The sequence below is a fragment of the Palaemon carinicauda genome, chromosome 31 (genome assembly GCF_036898095.1).
Source record: "Palaemon carinicauda isolate YSFRI2023 chromosome 31, ASM3689809v2, whole genome shotgun sequence".
Classification (NCBI taxonomy): domain Eukaryota; kingdom Metazoa; phylum Arthropoda; class Malacostraca; order Decapoda; family Palaemonidae; genus Palaemon; species Palaemon carinicauda.
In genome coordinates this window covers 72,308,023-72,327,656 of record NC_090755.1, presented here as the reverse complement: position 1 = coordinate 72,327,656, position 19,634 = coordinate 72,308,023, and the positions used below count along the sequence as shown (strand labels likewise).

Genomic DNA, 19,634 nt, shown 5'->3' with positions numbered 1-19,634 from the left:
CGTCAGGAGCTGCAGAAGGTCTGGGAACCACTCTGCGTGATACCATAGCGGAGCTATGGTCATTGAGAGATTGACCGATGTTCTGGTCTTGTTGAGTATTCTTCTATCAGACAAAACGGGGTAAAGGCGTAAACATCAGTGTTGTCCCACCGTTGTTGGAATTCATCTTGCCCGAGTGTCTTAGGGTCCGGAACTGGAGAGCAGTAGAACAGGAGCCTGAAATTGAGGGGCGTTGCAAACAGATACACTGTCAGAGAACCCCACAAAGTCAGACTTTGTTGGCTACTAGATAATTCAAAGACTACTCGGAGCTCACTAACCGAGTCCCTCTGTTCAGGCTGTTCGTGAGCACATTCCTTTTGACGGGAATAAAGCGAGGTGATAGAGTCATCGACTTGTCTTCTGCCCATCTCAGGATTTCTACTGACAGATGGGATAGGGGCTGCGAAAAAGTACCGCCTTGTTAATCGATATAAGTCAATAGTTGAACTGTTGAAGGGCCTAGAAGGAAGACTTCACCTCTAAGAGGTTTAGGTGCTGGTACTTTTCGGACTCTGACCATAGGCCTGAGGTAGTGTAGTACAGCATGTGGGCCTCCAACTTTCTTTTGATGCATCTGAGAAGAGCATCAAATCCGGGAGAAGGACGAGAAGGTCTACATCCTTTGGCAGATTTTCATCTGCCATCCACCATTCGAGGTCTGTCCATTCCTCTGGTCCCATGGGGATCAAAATTTCTGGGAATAGAAGGCCTGATTCTAGTTGGACTTTAGCCATCATTGGAGAGATTGTATCCTGAGGCAGCCATTGGGAACTAGACAGGCCAGGGATGATAGGAGCCCGAGGACACATAACCACCTCTGGGCTGGGAGTTCTTCTCATCTGAGGAATGGTCTTGCAACATTCCTCAGCCTCACTACCCTGTCGTCTGATGGGAAGACTTTGTGAAAGTCGGTGTCTATTATCATTTCTAGGTAAACCAGTCGTTGAGAGGGAAGCAATGATGACTTCTTAAGGTTTACCATGATCCCCAGATCTTGGTAATGCCTCAGAGATTTTGTCTCAGCGTTGAAGAAGAGTCAACACCGAGTCTGCTAGAATCTGCCATTCGTCCAGATAGCATAGGAGACGGATGACAATTCTATGAGCCCAAGAAGTCAAAAGGGTGAACACTCTCGTGAAGACCTGATGTGCTGCGTAAAGACCAAAGCACAGCACCTTGAACTGATATTTCTTATCTAGAATGATTCTCAGATACTTCCTGTGAAGATGGCTGGATTGGGATCTGGAAGTAATTATCCATTAGGTCCAGTGTGCACATGAAGTCCTGTAGTCTAACCGCTTGTCTGACCGTGCTTGCCGTCTCCATGCTGAACAGTTTGTTTGACAAACTTGTTCAGAGCCGAGAGGTTAATGACTGGTCTCCAGCCTCCAGATGCCTTTTTCACAAGAAAGAGTTGACTGAAAAAGCCTGGGAAGTCAATGAGGACCTCTTGGAGAGCACCCTTCTCCAACATGGTCTGGACTTCAGCCCGAATGGTCAGCTCCTTTGCTGATCCCTTTGCAGAGGAGCTCAAGGAAACTGGAACTTTAGTCTGTGGAGGGGGAGATAAGAGTGAGCAGGACGCGATACCCTGCACAAATCACGAAGATCATCTAGGGTTCGGCCACAAGCAGCATTCACCTCTGCCATCCGCGATGCAGGCATCACCCCACTGGTGGAAAAGTGGGGGGATTGCCCATCCTAGCAGTTGTAGCCTCGGCCGCCTCCCCTAGGATTCTTCCCACCACAGGAGGATTTGGGGCCTTTCCTGTCTTCGGCAAGAATGGGCTTCTTGGACACCTTTGGGATGGATGGCTGTAGTCTTGTTCATTGGCGGCTTCTGCTGTTTGTTCTGTGGCAGAGGAGGTGGTTTATAGGGCTTGGACATCAAGGTCCTATGGAGGAGGGAGTACTGATTAGACTTCCTTCATCTCTCCGCAGCCCGCACAACGTCTTCCGGCTCGAACAATGAGGAACCCTCCTGAGAAGAGTTCAGGAGTTTCGTTACCTCATTCTGTGGGACTTGGCGACGGAACCTCTCCGCTATCGAGTCTCTTTGCCTCAGGATAGTGTTTGCCCACAAGTTTACAACTTGATGGGAAAGAAATTTGATGGTTTTAAGTTTTTAATCGCCTTCCTGGAGCTTTCCCTGGACAAATCCACGGTCCAAAACAGGTTCCCCACAGATCTCAACCAGAGGTCCAGCCACGAAGTAGCCTGCATGGTATACTTCACCACCTTTTCCTGGTTGAGGATCTCATATGCAGAGAACGAAACTTGCAAAGCAGAAAGTCTCTCTAAAGAAATCCCTTTTCTTAATTCCTCTAAGGAAAGGGGCAAAGCGAGGGCCGGAAGAGGCTCAGCAAGGACCTCGTAATACTTCCTCTGTGCCCACAAGGTGGCGGGAGGAGTCTAGAGGAAGAGCCTGTCCAGAGGAAGCCAGAGGTGCCAGTGATCTGAGCAATTGTCTTCATACAGGCACTCTTCAAGACCCTGAGACCAGGGCAGGGATGCACTGGTCTTGGGGGAGGGGGGAGGGGGGGGAGGGGGGAGGGGGGGAGGGGCTGCTTTTGAGTGCAGTTGACAAAGTCTAAGACCATGTCTTTACCCTCCTGTCTTGGGGGCCACCACCGGGTCTGACAACCCATTGGTGGCCCTCATGCAAGCCAAAACCTGTCAGAAGGTGTGCTTTAACTTTCCTTGCCCTGCCTCTGATGGCCTCAACTAACAGCCCTAGGATGGAGGTTATCAAATTCAAAGTCTTCCACCCACGAGACATTATCTCGAGGTGGATCGTCGTCGTCGTTGGAGTGATGTGGAACTGGGGGACAGCAACCTAGGAGCCTCTGAAGGTCTCACAACCCTCCCTGAGGATTTTTGCAGGGTCTTAGAATCCTTGGATTCTTTTCTCGGGGGAAGATGGTTTTCAAGAAGGAAGCCTTCGGAGGAGCCCCTTAAGTTGCTCACCTGCAGGAGGAGAGACAGTTTCTTCAACGGGCTTAGAAACTGGTCTACATTCCAGACGAACCACCTCAATGGGGGAGGGGCAGAAGGAGCTCACTAGAGACTCTCCTCTAAGTGAAACCTTTTGCAAAGTTGTTAGACGTTGAGCAACTGGTAGAAGAGGCGTAGGGACGACGATACTCGGCCTTCGCTTGGAAGTTTTGACTGGAGCCAGTTTGACTCTGGGCAAGACTACCTTGTCAGAAACTCCTTTTTTCCTCTTCAGGGGAGAGGAGGAAGAAAACCGAGATTTCTTTTCAGGGAGGAACCGTGGATCTTCACCTTGGATCCGCCGAGGGAGAGGAAGACTTCTCCAGGGGAGTCCTCGGAGTATCCAAAGGACGGACAGGGGGATCCCCTACCGCAAAAGCCTAAGAGACGGACCTCACCAGGGCACCAAACCACAGTTCTTGCAAGGGTTTCTGCAAGGGACCCTTGCCTTATATCGATGACGACCTAGCGAGAGGCTGCAGTTCCGAAGTTTCCTTCTTACGAGGGAAAGGAACTGGTGAAGCTGGTGGTTCCCTAGGAGCCTTGCATATCGGATCTTCCTGAAGGGGAGATCATTGGGGACATTACTGTTCTCTCTGGCGAATGCGACGTCCTGTGTTTGCAAGGAGAACGAGGAGAGGGAGAATAGCGAGGAGCCAAATGTCTGTGCTCCGGAAAGCGCCTGAAGACTCGTGAAGGAGAAGGCTTGTGAAATCTCCTTTCACGAGAACGACGACGTTCCTTAGAACGGCGCCTTTCTTGCGAGTGCTGACGAGGGTCAGGAGATTGTTGAGATTCAAATGATTACTGCATAGCAGCTGAACGATCACGAGTCACCGGAGAGAGACAAGCTGCTGATGGAGTAGGAGCGCGCCAAAAGGTCGGAGATCAACGAGAAGGGGAAGAATGCCGGACGCCTGCCAATTGTTTAGAAGATGGGCACGTTGGAGCGGCAAGCAGCAAGGGACTGATGTCATTTGATTTCTGATTTCTCGGCGAGTCACTGGCAAACAACAAGCAGTCGAAGGCTGATGATGAGTGGGCGAACGGCGAGACATTGGGGAATGACGAATTGTCGGAGAGCGGCAAACTGTAAAACGGTAAGCCGTAGGTGAACAGTAAACCATTGTGGAGTGGAGAGTTGTTCGTAACTACGAACAGCAGTTTGTTGGTAAGCAGTTGGGGAGGAGTGTTGGACTGACGAATGCCGCTAGGTTGGTGAACGATGAGTCCGAGGTGAGTCTGGTGAAACAGGTGAAGGTTGAGAACCAGAGGGTGAGCGACAAGATTGGCGAAAGTCATCAGACCGACGGTCTCTAGATGACAGCGGATCCTCTGAAGGGGATAGTTCAGCAGCAGAAGGTTAAGAGCCAAACGGCAAAGAAGAACATTTAAGGCGATGAGGAGGGACACTAACTCTGTGAGTTCTTTGCCGGCAAAGATGAGCCTCTGCAGGGGAGGGCTGACCAGAAAGCTGATCTCTGGCAGGCCTCCCAAGAGGTGTCTCTATGGGTGGCCTCTCTAGCGAACATGAGAAGTGATCACCAGCAGGAGAGACTTGCTTCGGACTTTGCCCCGCCCCTGAAAGATGATCAGCGAAGGGGGAAGCGCAGTCCTCGGCAACAGCGACAGGAGCGAAGGACGAGACAAGGGCGGAATCAACAGGGTCAAGAAGATCAACGCTGAGCAGGGGCAACGGGTTTTCCTCCGAGGCGGAAAAACGTTGCCATTCTGCACACCGCTGAGAGCTGCAACAAAACCTCCTTCGAAGAAAGGCCGAACAATCCCACGGACGGTCACACCTGAAAAATATCAGAAAGAATCAAGGACTCCCGAGGGAAGAGGCCGGTGTGCTTCGCTATGGGAAGCAGCACTGTCTCTTGAAAACAAATTGTCCAGGAGTTAATTAGCTTACTCTACTATTCGACGGTTCCCCAGAGGAAACGGGCCGAACAGGCGCTTTAGAGGAGGGTCAGGGGGCGGAAGAAGCAGCTTTGGATTTCTTCGACGTCGACGATGACCCCGAAGGCGACGAATCCCCTTTAGGCTCCACCTTCTGTCAGTGCCCAAACCTTTCCTACGGGGAGGCTGACCAGTCCCGGCATTCAGCACAAGTATCATTGTTATCACACCATTGACCTCTACAGGCGGGACATAAATAGGTCTACAGAGGACATGAATGGCCTTTTCAGCATATTTCACTACTTCTACTAGATGCATGATACAATGGTGAAGAAGTATTAGATCTGCTCTACAAGGTAAAAGAAGTCACTAAATATGATTATTTTGTACCCTGATACAAGTACTGGTAATTTTTTTCAGAAGTATTTTGTTATAAAATATCAAATAATCATGTAAATATACCATACTTAGTTCATATAACCTTGTCATTTAGTGAATTTTACTCAAATAAAGGCAGATTCCCAGACATGTACTACACTACATTACTTTTGATAATTAGTAATCTGGTTACCAATTCTATTTGACACCTGATGCTGATGGTATGAAATAATGTTTAGGAATGTAATGCAAAACGTAGAAAACTTACCGCATTAAAGAACTTAAATAAATTCCTGTACAGCCACTATCTTCAGGTTATTACATAAATAATTCTTGGTTAATCTTTTGTCAAGTATAAATAATTCTTGGTATTCTTCTTAATAGGTTCAATACAGGTTCATAAGACACTTCTAAGGCAATATATAGTAATTTTTGGCACCATATTTTGTACTCATTTCGAAAGCATTAGTGCTAACAGACTATTGTTTCATAAGTTATACTGTACATAATAAAAATAAGTCTTTCATCACTTGTATACTTTTCTCTACAGTTTTTCACTAACCCATAAAAATCTATATAAATAATTAACTTTGGCACACAATCATGACAATTTGAGTGAGAAGTTCATACCACTCTTCCAAACCTCTTCCAAATTTAGACGTACATGATAAATTCTCTCATCTTTAACTTCACACTTTTTCAACACATTTACTGTGCTTTCCAAAGAAGCAGAAAACCTTCTCTTCACTTCTTCAATATAGTCCTTCACTCGCTTTATCAAAGTTTCCTTGAAGGTGACAAATTCATTATTAAGCCTATGTATTTCCCCTTTGTGGAATTCTCTCTGCTCAACCGATGCTTCATGATAATCCTTAAATTTTCTCTTTAGGGAATTATACTTGACAGAGACAACTTTTGCAGCTTCAGCTTCTTCCTCCAATAACTTCAGTTTGTTATTCATAAACTGCTGATCCATGTAGTTATTCTGAAGTTCTTTCTGAAGTTTAGCTTTTGTTTCTTTGAACTCTTCTTGCTGCTCTCTGGCTTCACTCTCCAAATTCATTATCATGTCCGTTAGTTTTCGAACTTCTTGTTCACTTTCTTGGTCTCTAATTTCTGCTCCCTCTCTCAATGCTGCCAAGTCCTCTCTCAGAGATTTTAGATGTTTTTCTTGTTCCAGCATAGCATCCTTATGAAAGTTAACAGCCTCCACTTCCTTGGCCCTTAACTCATTTGCAGCAGCAAGCCTCCCTTTCAAATCACTCAGTTCTTTCTGAAACTGGGATTGTAATTCTTCCCTTTCTGCATCAAATCGTGACCTCTGTGTTCTCAACAGTTCTTGACATTTTTCATGTCCTCCAGCCAAAGTATTTTCGTCAACTGTTGAGTTTGAATCTAAATTACAACCACCTTTTTCACATTGCTTAATCTTCTCTTCCAAAATTCTATTGGCATCTTCCAGTGCTGACAATTTCTCCTTCAACTCCTTGACCTTTAACGAAGTTTCATTGCTCCTTTCCCCACCATTAGCTTTTATCTGAAGTTCTAGTTTTTGTTTCTCTGTCAAAAATTTCTTGATCTCTTCCTCATGCTTAACTCTTAAATTTCTTAACTCTCTTTCTAACTCCTGTATCTTATTCTCATAAAATTTGATGTCCTGGATAGAATGGATACTTGGGAATTTTGAAAAATTCTCCTGACCTGCTCCATTAGGTACTTGCTTGGGAGAGCTATTGGTTACATTACCAGCCTGCTTCTTTAACTGGTCTTCTAGTTCATTTCTTTCCTCACACACATTGAGATAAAGACCTTTTACATTACTTAACTCCTCTGCTATCCTAGTAATTTCCTGTTTGAGTTTTGTACCAATATTTTCATATTCTGCATTAAATCTGACCTCTAGCTCCCTCATAGCATCTTCATGAAACTTTAAATACGTATCCTGACAACTTTGTATAGCCAAAGCCTTCTCCTCATCTTTCTTTTTACTCAAAGCTGTCATTTCCTCTTGAAAAGATTTCTTCTCATCTGCTAAAAGAGCCACCTCTTGCCTTTGCTTCTCAAGCTCCAATTCAACTGTTCTTAGTTTATCCTCCAAATAGATATTTCTCCCTTGAATATTAAAAGAATTTTCTTTCAATATTTCAATGTGTTGCTTTACTTCCTCAAGAAGTTTCTGAAGGATGTTACGGGCATGAGTGTATTCACTAGCTTTACTTTCATCAATCAATGCTGTTTCTATCATCCTTAAAGATGCTGTAACTTTGACTTCAATAGCATGGACTCTTATTTCCCAGACTCCAGATTCTTCTTGCAATTTTGAAACTTTCTCGCGAAGGTTGGAGATAACTTCTTGGTGCTTTTCAAAATCTGATATAAACTCTACATACTTTTCAGCAGTCTTCAATAATTTATTGCAGTAACTGATAAAGTCATTAGTAACTTCTATAGGATTCTCATTAAATTTTCCTTTGAAAGCATTAACAAAATTACTGAATTCAACAACCGTCTTCTTTGTATTTTGAAAGGCAACAAACAATGTCTTAAGCTCTTGTTTTAAAGAAATATTTTCTGCTTTGGTCTTTGTGAGATCAACAGAATCCCTTTCCTTTGGATCACTTTGTAATTGATTCTCAGATTCTTTCAATTCTAATTTCAATATTTTTGCCTTTAATTCTTTTGTTTCTGTTTGAGTAGATTTGAGATCACTCTGTGTCTTTCTAAGCTGGTTTTGTTTTTCTCTGACTTCCTCTTGCAAACGAGTAATTTCATCCCTTTTAGTTTTATTGGCAACCAAACTCCTTTTTAGTTCATCTTTCATCTTTAATATCAGCTGAACTTCATTCATGGGTTCCTTAGGAATCTTCTTTGCCTCCTCTGCTGTAGTGTCATCATAATTCAAAGCTTTCTTAATTCCCAAAATGGACATAGAATCTTCTACACCAGGCATTGCATCACTAAATAACCCAATCATGACAGCAGAGTCATATCCTTTAATTTCTTCTTTAGCTTTTTCCAGCTCACCTTCCAACTTCTTAACTTTTTCCACCAATTGATCTTTTTCAGACTCCAAGCTTTTGTTTTTCAACTGAAGGTCAATGATTTTGTGACTATCATGAGACTCTAAAAGACCTTCATACTGCTTCTGCAAAGTTTGTATGGTAACTGTAAGCCTTGTGGTAGCTTCAGTTTTTTCCACAAGAAGATCATCGTGGATTTTGCGAAAGGACTTCAACTCGTCATGCAGCTTTTGAGCTTCTCGTTTATGAGTGTCTGATTCTTTCTGCAATGCTTGTATCTTATTCATTAACAAGTCTCTTTCCTCCTGATTACCATGCCTCAGCTTTTTCACAAAGTCCTCATGCAACTGTTGGTTCTTGGACAAACAATCAGCAGCCTTTAGCTGGGATATTTGACACTCGAGACTTGAAACAACTGACTGTACTACTTCGAGCTCTACCTTTATCTTTTTATTCATGTGATCTAGTTCTTGGTTTTTCTTCTCTAATTCAACCACCTCCATTTTTAGTTTCCTGACCATTTCTTCTTTCTCTGACAACAGGATCTGGCAGTGGTTCAGGTTTGACTTTTTAGTTTCACATTCTGCAGTTGCAAGATTGAGCTTGTGTTGCAAAATTCTAGCTTCACGTTGCTTGTCAGATTTTACTTTGGTCAATTCAGTAGTTAAGTTGTCCAGTTCTCTGCCTCTGGCTTCATATAAAAGTTTCAACTGTTCATAAGAACCTTCTGCTGTTCGAAAGTCCTCTGAATGACTAACACTATTTCCTTCATCTAAGTTAACCCCTGATTTGTACTTTTCAGCAGAGTACAGATTTTGAGCATTATAAACAGATGCTTCACATTCGTTTTCTTGAGCCTGTCCAGGGTAAAAATGCCTTTGATTATTGGATCCCTCCACCTCACTTGGATATAGAAAGGACTCTCTTGCTGTTTCATGGTATGAAAGTGACTCAAGCCTGTTGCTGTGATCATTACTGTCATCACTCCAAGGGGTTTGGCTACGGCTATCAGAAAGATGAGAATCTGCACCCAGATTTTCAATGGAGCGATTATTTGTGGCATAGCGTTCATTGCTAGTTACTTCACTCTCAACTACATTTCCTGGACAATCATCTGCATACTGCAAAGACTGCACAGGTCTTGGAGTGTCAGGGTGAGCATCTTCATAACCATGTGACTGGTTAGATACAGCAGAGTACCGACTATGCATGTTGGCAAAAGAATCGTCCTCTTCAAGGTCATCAAAAGCATTAGCCAACATCCCCTGAATTTCTGCTTCTCTCTGTCTTTTTTCCTCTTCATCTTCTTCATCATCATCTGGGTCAGGTGGTCTAATACTATCCATATGTATACTTCCTCCAACAAATAAACTATGACCATGATTGTCCATCACCTGCAAGATTAATGCAATATATGTAACAACTGCAATTGAAATAACAGAACGCAATACGCAGTGTATATGTAGCATAGAATTGTATTAACACTTCAACATTTAAGTATGATTCAGAATTTTGTACACTGCCAACTCTTGAGATCCTAACCCCAACAAACATAAAAAAAAATTTGATGCCATTTTGCCTATATTCATTATTTTTCAACTTTTTATATACTGTATGACAATAAATAACTACAACAAAGCTCTAAAAATAAATTATAACATTTACTATATTAAGAAAAATATATATAGTGAGCAATAAAAGAAAAATACTGCTAGGTACATTTAGATCCCAGTGTGATTTGCCATAGAAAATCTGAGGCAACCACAGAATTTCAAAGGGTTAAACAATATATAAAACATAGAAAGTAAGATTTGACTATTTTATCTGCAATGGTGGCATCAATTACCCGAGCAGTCATAACGCCATATGTTTTAAAATAAACCACTCACACATTAACAAGAGCCAAATCTTTCATCTCAGCAGCTAACAATAATTAGTGACAGTACTAACAACCAAAAGTAAGTCAGTCTACACTTAATGCAAACGTCCTTCATTCAACAATAAAGGAACATGAATTTAATGCATCTTTCTACTGTAATCCCTAGTCTATTACAGGAGTTACGTCCCAGCGGCCCGCCCCAAATAAGATAGCTGAAAAACTGTAAAGTAAATAAGATAGCTAAAGTACATTTTTAATAAAAAAAATTTATAATTTTTCATACTTTTTAATTATCTTAAAAAAATTTATGCTTTTATAAACTTTCCTAACACTTATAATGTAAACCCTTTAAACTGTACACTTTCAAACACTTTTTGAATTAAAATTCACAAATTTTTCTAGTAATTTGTAGATTTCCTAACTAAACAAATCCAAGTCCTTTAATAGGAGAATGATTTCAGTGTAGCTAGAACTTGGCTATTTAAATTCATAACTTGGTGTCAGTAGTTACTAGCGGGTAGCAGGGAAGTCCAGGCCTCTCGCCAAGCATACTAAAAAAGAACAAATTACCTTAAAATTTGAGATTTAATCCTAAAAGAATACAAGCCCTCATCCTCTAATATAATAAAAGACTTATCTTTAGTTTGGAGGAAGTTCCTACAACCAAGCTAGCAGGTTTAAAATCCAGGGATGTCAAAACATACAATAATTTCTGTCAGACCTACGGATCAGTATTTGAAAGTATGCTTTCTTCAGGTCCATAAGAAGCATGAAGTCTTAATTCCTGATGGCGGAATGTACAGCCCTCGTCATCTCCATCTTGAATGGAGTTTGTAGAACAAACTTGTTCAGAGGAGAGAGGTCAATGGCCCGCCTCAACCCTCCAGTCCACCTCTCCATTAGCAATAAGAAGAGTCGACTGTAAGAGCTTACTGTCTTTAATGATTTCGAGTAGGTTCTTCTCTTTCACCGACTTCACCTCTGCCGCAGGGGGCAGAGGTTTTGCCAATTCTGGAGGATAGGGTAGGAACGTGTAAATGAGGGAAGGGTGAGAACTGATGAACCAACCAGGTTGGGGGTGAAAAGGTGGGGCATTGAACATGCCCCTTCTAGAGGAAGTGGCAGGTTGAGCCTGTCCTCGTCTTCGTAAGAACCTAGCACCGGTAGAAGGGGGAGTCATTGTTGCTAGAAAATGTCCTCATTCTCATGAGAACTGAATACTGAACACTAGTGCATGTGAAACCGAACACTGGGCGCTAGTACATATGCATATTCTCGCTGGAACAGAGCACCATTCTCCGGCACCAGGAAGCCATATCGCCCTGCAGAGGGATTCTAACCAAAGTTATCACTGAAGCGTCCATTGCTCGTGCTCAGTGTCACTTAGGGAAAATAACTTGGAAAAGAGTGAGTTCTTTATTATTATTATTATTATTATTATAAGCTAAGCTACAATCCTTGTAGGAAAAGCAGGATGCTATAAGCCCAAGGGCTCCAAAAAGGAAAGATAGGTTAGCCCTAGTGAGTAAAGGAAATAAGGAAAAAGCAAACTACAAGAGAAGTAATGAATATTTAAAAATAAAATACTTTAGTAACAGTAACAACATTAAAAATGATAAATTCGTAGATAATTTGTATTTTTCCTAACGATACAAACCTTTAGCTATTTACTAGGGGTTATTACTTTTAGTTAATGATGAAAGTATGAACCATTAAAATTTAAGCAAGGATTAACTATGCATTCCAGACCGATGATTTAGCTCACTTTGCTTGGAGGTAGGATTTCAATGGAGATAGGGCTGGCGGGGAAGTTTGTATAAATAGCTAAAGGTTTGTATCGTTAGGAAAAATACAAATTATCCCCGAATTTGTCATTTGTTCTGTAACAGGAATACAAACCTACGCTATTTATTAGGGGGGACTCACCTATTAAGAGGGTGGATGTCCCTGACAAACTGGCTTTTGGCTTTACCTGGGGGCTCCTTATTTTGAATAGGTTTGTACCAAAAATGAGGAGTCCCTACACCTCGCTAAACATTGCTATGCAAGGTCCACGGCCTACACAAGCTGCGTGTTGAGATATTTAGATGTGACTGTCCAGGTAAAAGTTATTTTGAGTCTTTGTAGGGAAAACTGTTGCGACCAAAACTTTCCCAATACCCCCTCAACAGGGTATGGGGATGCAAGGGAATTGGCTTAACACTAGGAACACAAGGAAGCATGGTTTACATGCAGTGGTTTGAGGTCACATTATGCAGAGAACCCAGGATGCTGGTTTTCCCAAGAGAGGGGAGGATGAAGAAAAGAATAAGAGCTAGTCAAACCTTTCCCTTCACGCAGACTAAAACCGGGTAACAGTGACCTCAACATTCTGCTACTTGTCCAATAAGGAGCTTGAGGTATACAGTTGTTGTGCAGCCACCACAGGGCCGATAGAGAACGTATTGAGCCTCCTGTGGGTCATGTCTCGCAGGTAGTGGGCTGTGAACGTATTCTGATGTTTCCACACCCCAGATGTAGAACCTGCGTCACAGAAAAGTTTCTCTTGAATGCCAGAGACTCAGCTACGCCCCTGACATCATGGGCTCTGGGGCAACATGAAGGAGGAGGGTCTGCATTCAGAGCATGGTCTATGATTTTGAGAATCCAGGCAGAGATGGTGTTCTTAGTGACACTCCTCTTGTTTCTTCCTGTGATGACGAAAAGTGCTGCGGCTGTTCTCTTGAGGTACAGCCTCAAACTCCTCAATGGGCAGCTAAAGATATGATCAGGGTCATCAGTTAAAGAGTGGAGACTCGAAATCCGGAAGGAGTCGAATCAGGGATCCGCTACCCCCGGATTCTAAGTCTTGGCTACAAACTCAGGGACAAAACCAAATGTTACCTCTCCCCATCCCCTTGAATAGGCGATGTCATATGAGAGACCATGAAGTTCACTAACTCATTTGGCTGAAGCCAAAGCTAGTAGGAACACTGTCTTCCAATCGAGGTGGCGTTCTGTTGCCTGGTGTAATGGTTCATAGGGAGGTCTCTTTAAAGATCTGAGGACTCTAACCACGTTTCATGGGGGAGGTCTCACTTCAGACTGAGGACGGGTAAGTTCGTAACTCTGTATAAGTAAGGAAAGTTCTAGCGATGAGGAAATATCCATTCCGTTGAGTCTAAGGGCTAGGCTTAAGGCTGTGAGCGATAGCTTTCAACCGATGAGACTGAAAGACTTATTTCCTCACGTAAATACACAAGGAATTCCGCTATTGCTGGAATAGTGGCATCGAAAGGAGAGATACCCCTTCCACGACACCAACCACAGGAGACCTTCCACGACACCAACCACAGGAGACCTTCCACAACACCAACCACAGGAGACCTTCCACTTTGCCTGGTAGACTGCTGCTGATGATTTCTGCAGGTATCCAGACATCCTGCTCTTAACTTGTTGCGAAAATCCTCTCTGAGTAAGGAGATGCTGGATAGTCTCTCAGCGTGAAGTCGCTACGGCTTTATGGAAGATGTTGGCATGTGGTTGTTTGAGTAGATCGTATCGTGGCAAGAGTTCTCTTGGAGACTACGTCAGGAATTGCAAAAGGTCCGGAAACCATTCCGCATGATGTCATAGCGGAACTACGAGTTATTGAGAGGTTGACCGATGTTCTGGTCTTGTCGAGTACCCTCTTCATCAGAGAGAACGGGGGAAGAATTAGAAAGAATAGGCCAAACTATTTGTTTTAGGTGTAGGCAAAGGAAAATGAGCTGTAACCAGAGAGAGGGATCCAATGTACAGTAATACCTTGAGATACAAGTTTAATCTGTTCCGGGACCGTGCTCGTGTGTCAATTTGCTCATATCTCAGATGAATTTTTCCCGTATAGAATAACTCAAAAAAATTAATCCGTTCCCACCCTCTGAAAAAACACCAAAAAAAATTATATTACAGATGAAAAATGACAAATTCGAAGATAATTTGTATTTTTCCTAACCATACAAACCTTAGCTATTTACATAGGGTTTACCTTTTAGCGCAGCTGAAATGACGAGCCAATAGTTTTAACGAGGGTTAATTACCCCCGCGCTAGTTAGCGGGGGGTGGGGAAGGGTAGCTTGCTACCGCTCCCCCCTCCACACACCAGTGACTTGCTTCACTTCACTTAGAGGTAGGACTTGACTTGGGGGTCAGGGATGGCGGGCACATATGTGTAAATAGCTAAGGTTTGTATGGTTAGGAAAAATACAAATTATCTTCGAATTTGTCATTTGTTCCGTAACCGAAATACAAACCACGCTATTTACATAGGGTGACTTACCCCTTAGGAAGGGTGGAAAGTCCTCAGCCTTACTGACTTCGGCTTGCCCGGGGGCTCGATCCCTCAGTGAGCAGCACTAGAGAGAGGGAGCCCCTGTACCTCACAAGTTCCTAGCATCGCTAGGAACGAGTGGCCTACATGAGCAGTGTGAGGAGGAGAGTGTGACTCGTCCTATTTAGTTGACCTTGAGACCTTCAGATAGAAATTCTAGGATAGGACGTTCCCAATACCACCTCGTCAGGGTATGGGAGACGCAACAGTATTAACCTGTTAACCGTCTCCGACGTCATATGCCGTCCTCCATTTTCTTTGCGCAACCGCACTTGACGGCATATGACGTCCACCACTTTAGAAGATACTTTCAAGGTGTCTTCGACGGCATATCACGCTCATACGTATAGAAAACGAAAGGAACGTCGTCTGGCAACACCCTCGCCAAATCTGGTAATCATTGGCAACTGTGTTCACTCGATACAACGTTTAGTAGAACTGTTTTTTCAGTACGCATTTGGCGTTCGGCTGAGACGGGTCTCCTGTATTTTTCTCATCTCCCCGCTACCCTCCCACCTACCCTTCACGATGAGCGCTCGTAAATAAATTACGCTATTAGAGGAGGAAATACGATTTATGATTGAGGAAAGTACTGATGGAGAAGAAAGTACTGATGGTGAAGAGGAAATTCAAGATGAGAGTGATAGCTCCACGTGCTCTAGTGAGAATGAAGATGAATTTTCATCGAGTGATGACGAAAACGTTTTGCTGTCTGACTGGACGAGGAAAGGAAAGAGCAAGCTTCCCTTCACATTTCGTGGAGATAGTGGTGTAAAGTTCATCATCATAGATAAGGAAAATCCAATGGAATATTTTGCAAAATTTTTTGATGAAGAAGTTATTGATTATCTCGTGACAGAAACTAACAGATATGCAGGGGAATTTCTAGATGAAAATGGTGATAGATTATCCTCACAATCAAGAGTAAATAGGTGGTATGATACAGATGCGTGTGAAATGAAACTGTTTGTAGGCCTACTTATTTTGCAGGGCATTGATTCAAAGTTAGAAAATTCAACGTATTTCACGTCACGTGAAAGTATTGCTACTCCTTTTTATCGGAAAGTGATGAGTGGTCGCAGATTTGATTTGCTGCAAAAATTCCTGCATTTAGTAGACAATGCAACCATAACAGATGGGCCTGGAAGAAAGACAGCTAAAATAAAACCATTCACAGACCTTATTTTGAAGAAGTTTCGGGAAAATTATATTCCAAGAAAGAATATATCTATTGATGAGTCTCTGATGGGATGGAAGGGGAACCTCTCATGGGTTCAATATATCCCAGCAAAGCGGAAAAGATTTGGTATAAAGTTTTTTGAACTTTGTGAAAGTAGCACTGGCTATATATGGAACTTTTGTATTTATTCAGGTAAAAACACAACATTTTTGGATAAATACAAGAATCTTCCTGTGACATCTAGAGTTGTTATGTCTCTTATGGATCCTCTTTTAGGAAAGGGATATTGTCTTTATACAGACAATTTTTATACTAGTCCCACACTCGCAGATATGCTTGTTGACAATGAAACTGAAACTGTTGGCACTCTGAGACTCACGAGAAAAGATGTGCCAGCATTTATAAAAAATGCTAAACTAAAAAAAGGTGAAACCGTAGCAGCATTCCGAAACAAATCAATGGTGTTGAAATGGAAAGACAAGAAAGACGTATGTGTTCTGAGTACTCTGCACGATGATTCCATGAAAATTGTAAAATCTAGGAGAGGACATGAAAAGTCTAAGCCAAAAGCAATTGAGGACTATAATAACAATATGGGTGGTGTTGATTTATCAGATAATCTTATGGTACATTTTTCAACAGCAAGAAACAGGCTGAAAAAGTATTACAAGAAGGTATTTCGGCACATGCTAGACATGTGTCTCCTCAATGCTTTCATTACGTACAAAATGCTTGGTGGAAAGTTTCCAAGACGGGAGTTTATACTGAGGCTAGCTGAAAGAATGGTGTCTACATATGCAAGAAGAAATAAGGATGCAATAAGAAGACCAACAAGACTTGTTGCAAAGCCTTCACGCTTATTTGAAAGACATTTCCCTGAATATTGCCCTCCTACCGAAAAAAAGCAAAAACCACTAAGGAAATGTGCTCTTTGCAGGAAAAATGGCAAAAGGAAGGAAACATCCTACTGGTGTAAAGAATGTGATGTTGGTTTGTGTGCAGCGCCATGTTTCAAAGAATGGCACACACAGGAATAAATAGAACTGGAATATGAGAGGAGCAAAGAGATGAATGTCCCCCTTTGTGTTTTTTTTTCTTTTCTTTTCCTTGATGTTGGCTACCTCCCATAATTGGGGGAAAGTGACATGGTATATAGATAGAAAAGGAATACAAAATAATAAATATGTTTTGTTCATGATTAAAATAAAAATGTTTATTTGCAATTTTCTTTATTTCCTCAGATATTTTCTACGTAATTTGTTCATTATTTCAACAATGACTGAATATGTATATTTATGCCAAAAAAATAAGAAAATAAATACAAAAAATCATAAAAGAAAAGTAAACAAGTTCATAAGAAATGAATAATACAAAAATATAAGAAATCATGCATTTTTTTTTTACCTAATTTCTTCATTATTTCAACAATAACTAAATGAGTATATTTACAAAAAAAAAAAAAAAAAAAAAAAAAAAAAAAAAAAAAAAAGAAATACAAAATAATAATAAAAAAAAAAAAAGTAAACAAGTTCATAAGAAATGAATAATAAAAAAAAAAATGCATCAAGAAGACGAGACCGCACGGTCTAAGCTTAAGCGCCAATCCGCTGGATAGGGGGTGACGCTCACAAAGCGAAAACGGTCAGGGAGAGGGACGGTTAACAGGTTAAGCTTAATACTAGGAGCACAAAGAAGCATGGGTTACCTGCAGAGGTCGAGGTCAGCTATGCGAGGACCAGGATGCTGCTTCCCCATGAGAGGGGAGAATGAAGAAAGAAGTAAGGGTCAGACATACTCTTTCATTCACGCAGACTAAGACCGGGTAACAACGCCCTCAACCTACTGCTACTTGTCCAAAAAGGAGCCTGAGGTTAGACCAGCTGTTGTGCAGCCACCACAGGGCCGATAGAAAACGTATCAAGGCTCCTGTGGGTCACGTCTTGCAGGTAGTGGGCTGTGAAGGTTGTTTGACGCTTCCAGACCCCAGCTTGAAGTACCTGCATCACAGAGAAGTTTCTCTTGAAGGCCAGGGATGTAGCAATACCCCTGACATCGTGGGCCCGAGGGCGACGTGACGGAGGAGGGTCAGGATTCAGGGCATGGTGGATAACCCTTCGAATCCAAGCTGAGATGGTGTTCCTGGTGACCCTCCTCTTAATCCTGCCTGTGCTCACAAACAAAGCTCGCACTTGAGGACGGACTGCAGCCGTTCTCTTCAAGTAGTGCCTCAGACATCTCACTGGACATAGTAGCAGCTGGTGTGGGTCGCTTGTTACAGAACAGAGACTCGCGATCTTGAAAGAGTCGAACCGAGGATCCGGCACTCCAGGATTCTGAGTATTGGCAACAAACTCAGGGATGAACCTGAACGTTACCTCCCCCCATCCCCTTGAATGGGCGATGTCGTACGAGAGACCATGAAGTTCACTAACCCGCTTGGCCGAAGCCAAGGCGAGTAGGAAAGCCGTCTTCCAAGACAGGTGGCGATCGGAGGCCTGGCGTAATGGCTCGAAGGGAGGTCTCTTAAGAGACCTGAGGACTCGAACCACGTTCCAAGGAGGGGGTCTCACTTCCGACTCGGGGCAGGTAAGCTCATAGCTACGTATGAGTAAAGAGAGTTCTAGCAATGAAGAAATATCCACGCCCTTCAATCTGAAGGCCAAGCTTAAGGCTGAGCGATAGCCTTTCACTGCCGAGACAGAAAGGCGCATTTCTTCCCGCAGATACACGAGGAAGTCCGCTATTGCTGGAATAGTGGCATCGAGTGGAGAGATACCCCTTCCACGACACCAACCACAAAACTCTCTCCACTTTGCTTGGTAGACTCCCTCAGAGGACCTTCGCAGGTGCCGAGACATTCTCTCCCCAACCTGTTGCGAAAAGCCTCTCTCCGCAAGGAGACGCTGGATAGTCTCCAGGCGTGAAGCCAAAGCGAGGCTACGGCCCTGTGAAGGACGCCGGAGTGGTTGTCTGAGAAGCTCGTGTCGTGGAGGAAGCTCCCTCGGGAGTTCCGTCAGGAGCTGCAGAAGGTCCGGAAACCATTCCGCATGATGCCATAGCGGAGCTAACAGTCATCGAACAGTTGACCGATAGTCTGGTCCTGTTGAGCACCCTTCTCATCAGACAGAACGGTGGGAAGGCGGACACGTCGATGTTGTCCCACCGTTGCTGGAAAGCATCTTGCCAGAGTGCCTTGGGGTCCGGGACTGGGGAGCAGTACAGGGGCAGCTTGAAGTTCAAGGCTGTCGCGAACAAGTCCACAGTCGGGGAACCCCACAAAGTCAGGACTTTGTTGGCTATCTAAGGATCCAAGGACCACTCGGTACTCACTATCTGCGAAGCCCTGCTCAGACTGTCGGCGAGCAAATTCCTCTTGCCTGGAATGAAGCGAGCTGATAGTGTTATCAAGTGGGTTTCAGTCCACCTCAGAGTCTCTACTGCAAGATGGGATAGCTGTTGCGAAAAAGTGCCTCCCTGCTTGTTGATATAAGCCACTACCGTGGTGTTGTCGCTCATCACCACCACGAAGTGATCCGCCAGGGACCGTTGGAACTGCTGAAGAGCCAGAAAGACGGCCTTTAATTCTAGCAGGTTGATGTGTAGGCACTTTTCTGATTCTGACCAAAGGCCTGAGGCCCTCTGGTTCACTCCCTTCCGTAGGTTCTTGTCGACCAGCCACCATCGCAAGTCCGTCTGTTCCAGAGACCCATTGGGATCAGAATGTCCGGGGAATTAGATCCTTGATTCCACCGGGACTTGAGACGCCATTGAAGGGATCTCATCCTGAGGCGGCTGTTTGGAACCAGACGGGCCAGGGAGGATAGGTGACCTAAGAGACGCAACCACAATTGGGCGGGGAGTTCTTCTCGCCTGAGGAAGGGTTCCGCC

General features: G+C 43.4%; 3 protein-coding genes across 4 annotated transcripts in view; 1 reads left to right on the top strand and 2 right to left on the bottom strand.

The window, feature by feature from the left end:
- LOC137624533 (spindle and kinetochore-associated protein 1-like) overlaps positions 1-19,634 on the bottom strand; it is a 130,962-nt gene that overhangs the window by 64,317 nt on the left and 47,011 nt on the right. The window contains exon 1 of one of the 2 annotated variants that reach the window (XM_068355407.1): positions 5,585-5,722. The exons of the other annotated variant lie outside the window; for it this stretch is intronic. The gene's annotated coding sequence lies outside the window, so the exon portion shown is untranslated. Of the gene's footprint in view, positions 1-5,584; positions 5,723-19,634 lie in introns of those variants that run through there. 2 annotated transcript variants of the gene reach the window in all.
- Positions 5,915-19,634, bottom strand: part of LOC137624532 (centrosomal protein of 152 kDa-like) — a 60,714-nt gene continuing 46,994 nt past the window's right edge. Inside the window, exon 2 of the mRNA XM_068355405.1 lies at positions 5,915-9,730. Within this exon, the coding sequence (XP_068211506.1) occupies positions 5,918-9,727 (3,810 nt within the window). The 5' untranslated portion in view covers positions 9,728-9,730 and the 3' untranslated portion in view covers positions 5,915-5,917. The remainder of the gene's footprint in view (positions 9,731-19,634) is intronic.
- Positions 15,143-16,783, top strand: LOC137624788 (piggyBac transposable element-derived protein 4-like). The gene has a single exon (XM_068355741.1). The coding sequence runs from the start codon at positions 15,143-15,145 to the stop codon at positions 16,781-16,783; it is 1,641 nt and encodes a 546-aa protein (XP_068211842.1).

Bases quoted from the DNA above. Each gene is read 5' to 3' on its own strand.
- LOC137624788 (XM_068355741.1), top strand. From the start codon at position 15,143: ATGATTGAGGAAAGTACTGATGGAGAAGAAAGTACTGATGGTGAAGAG.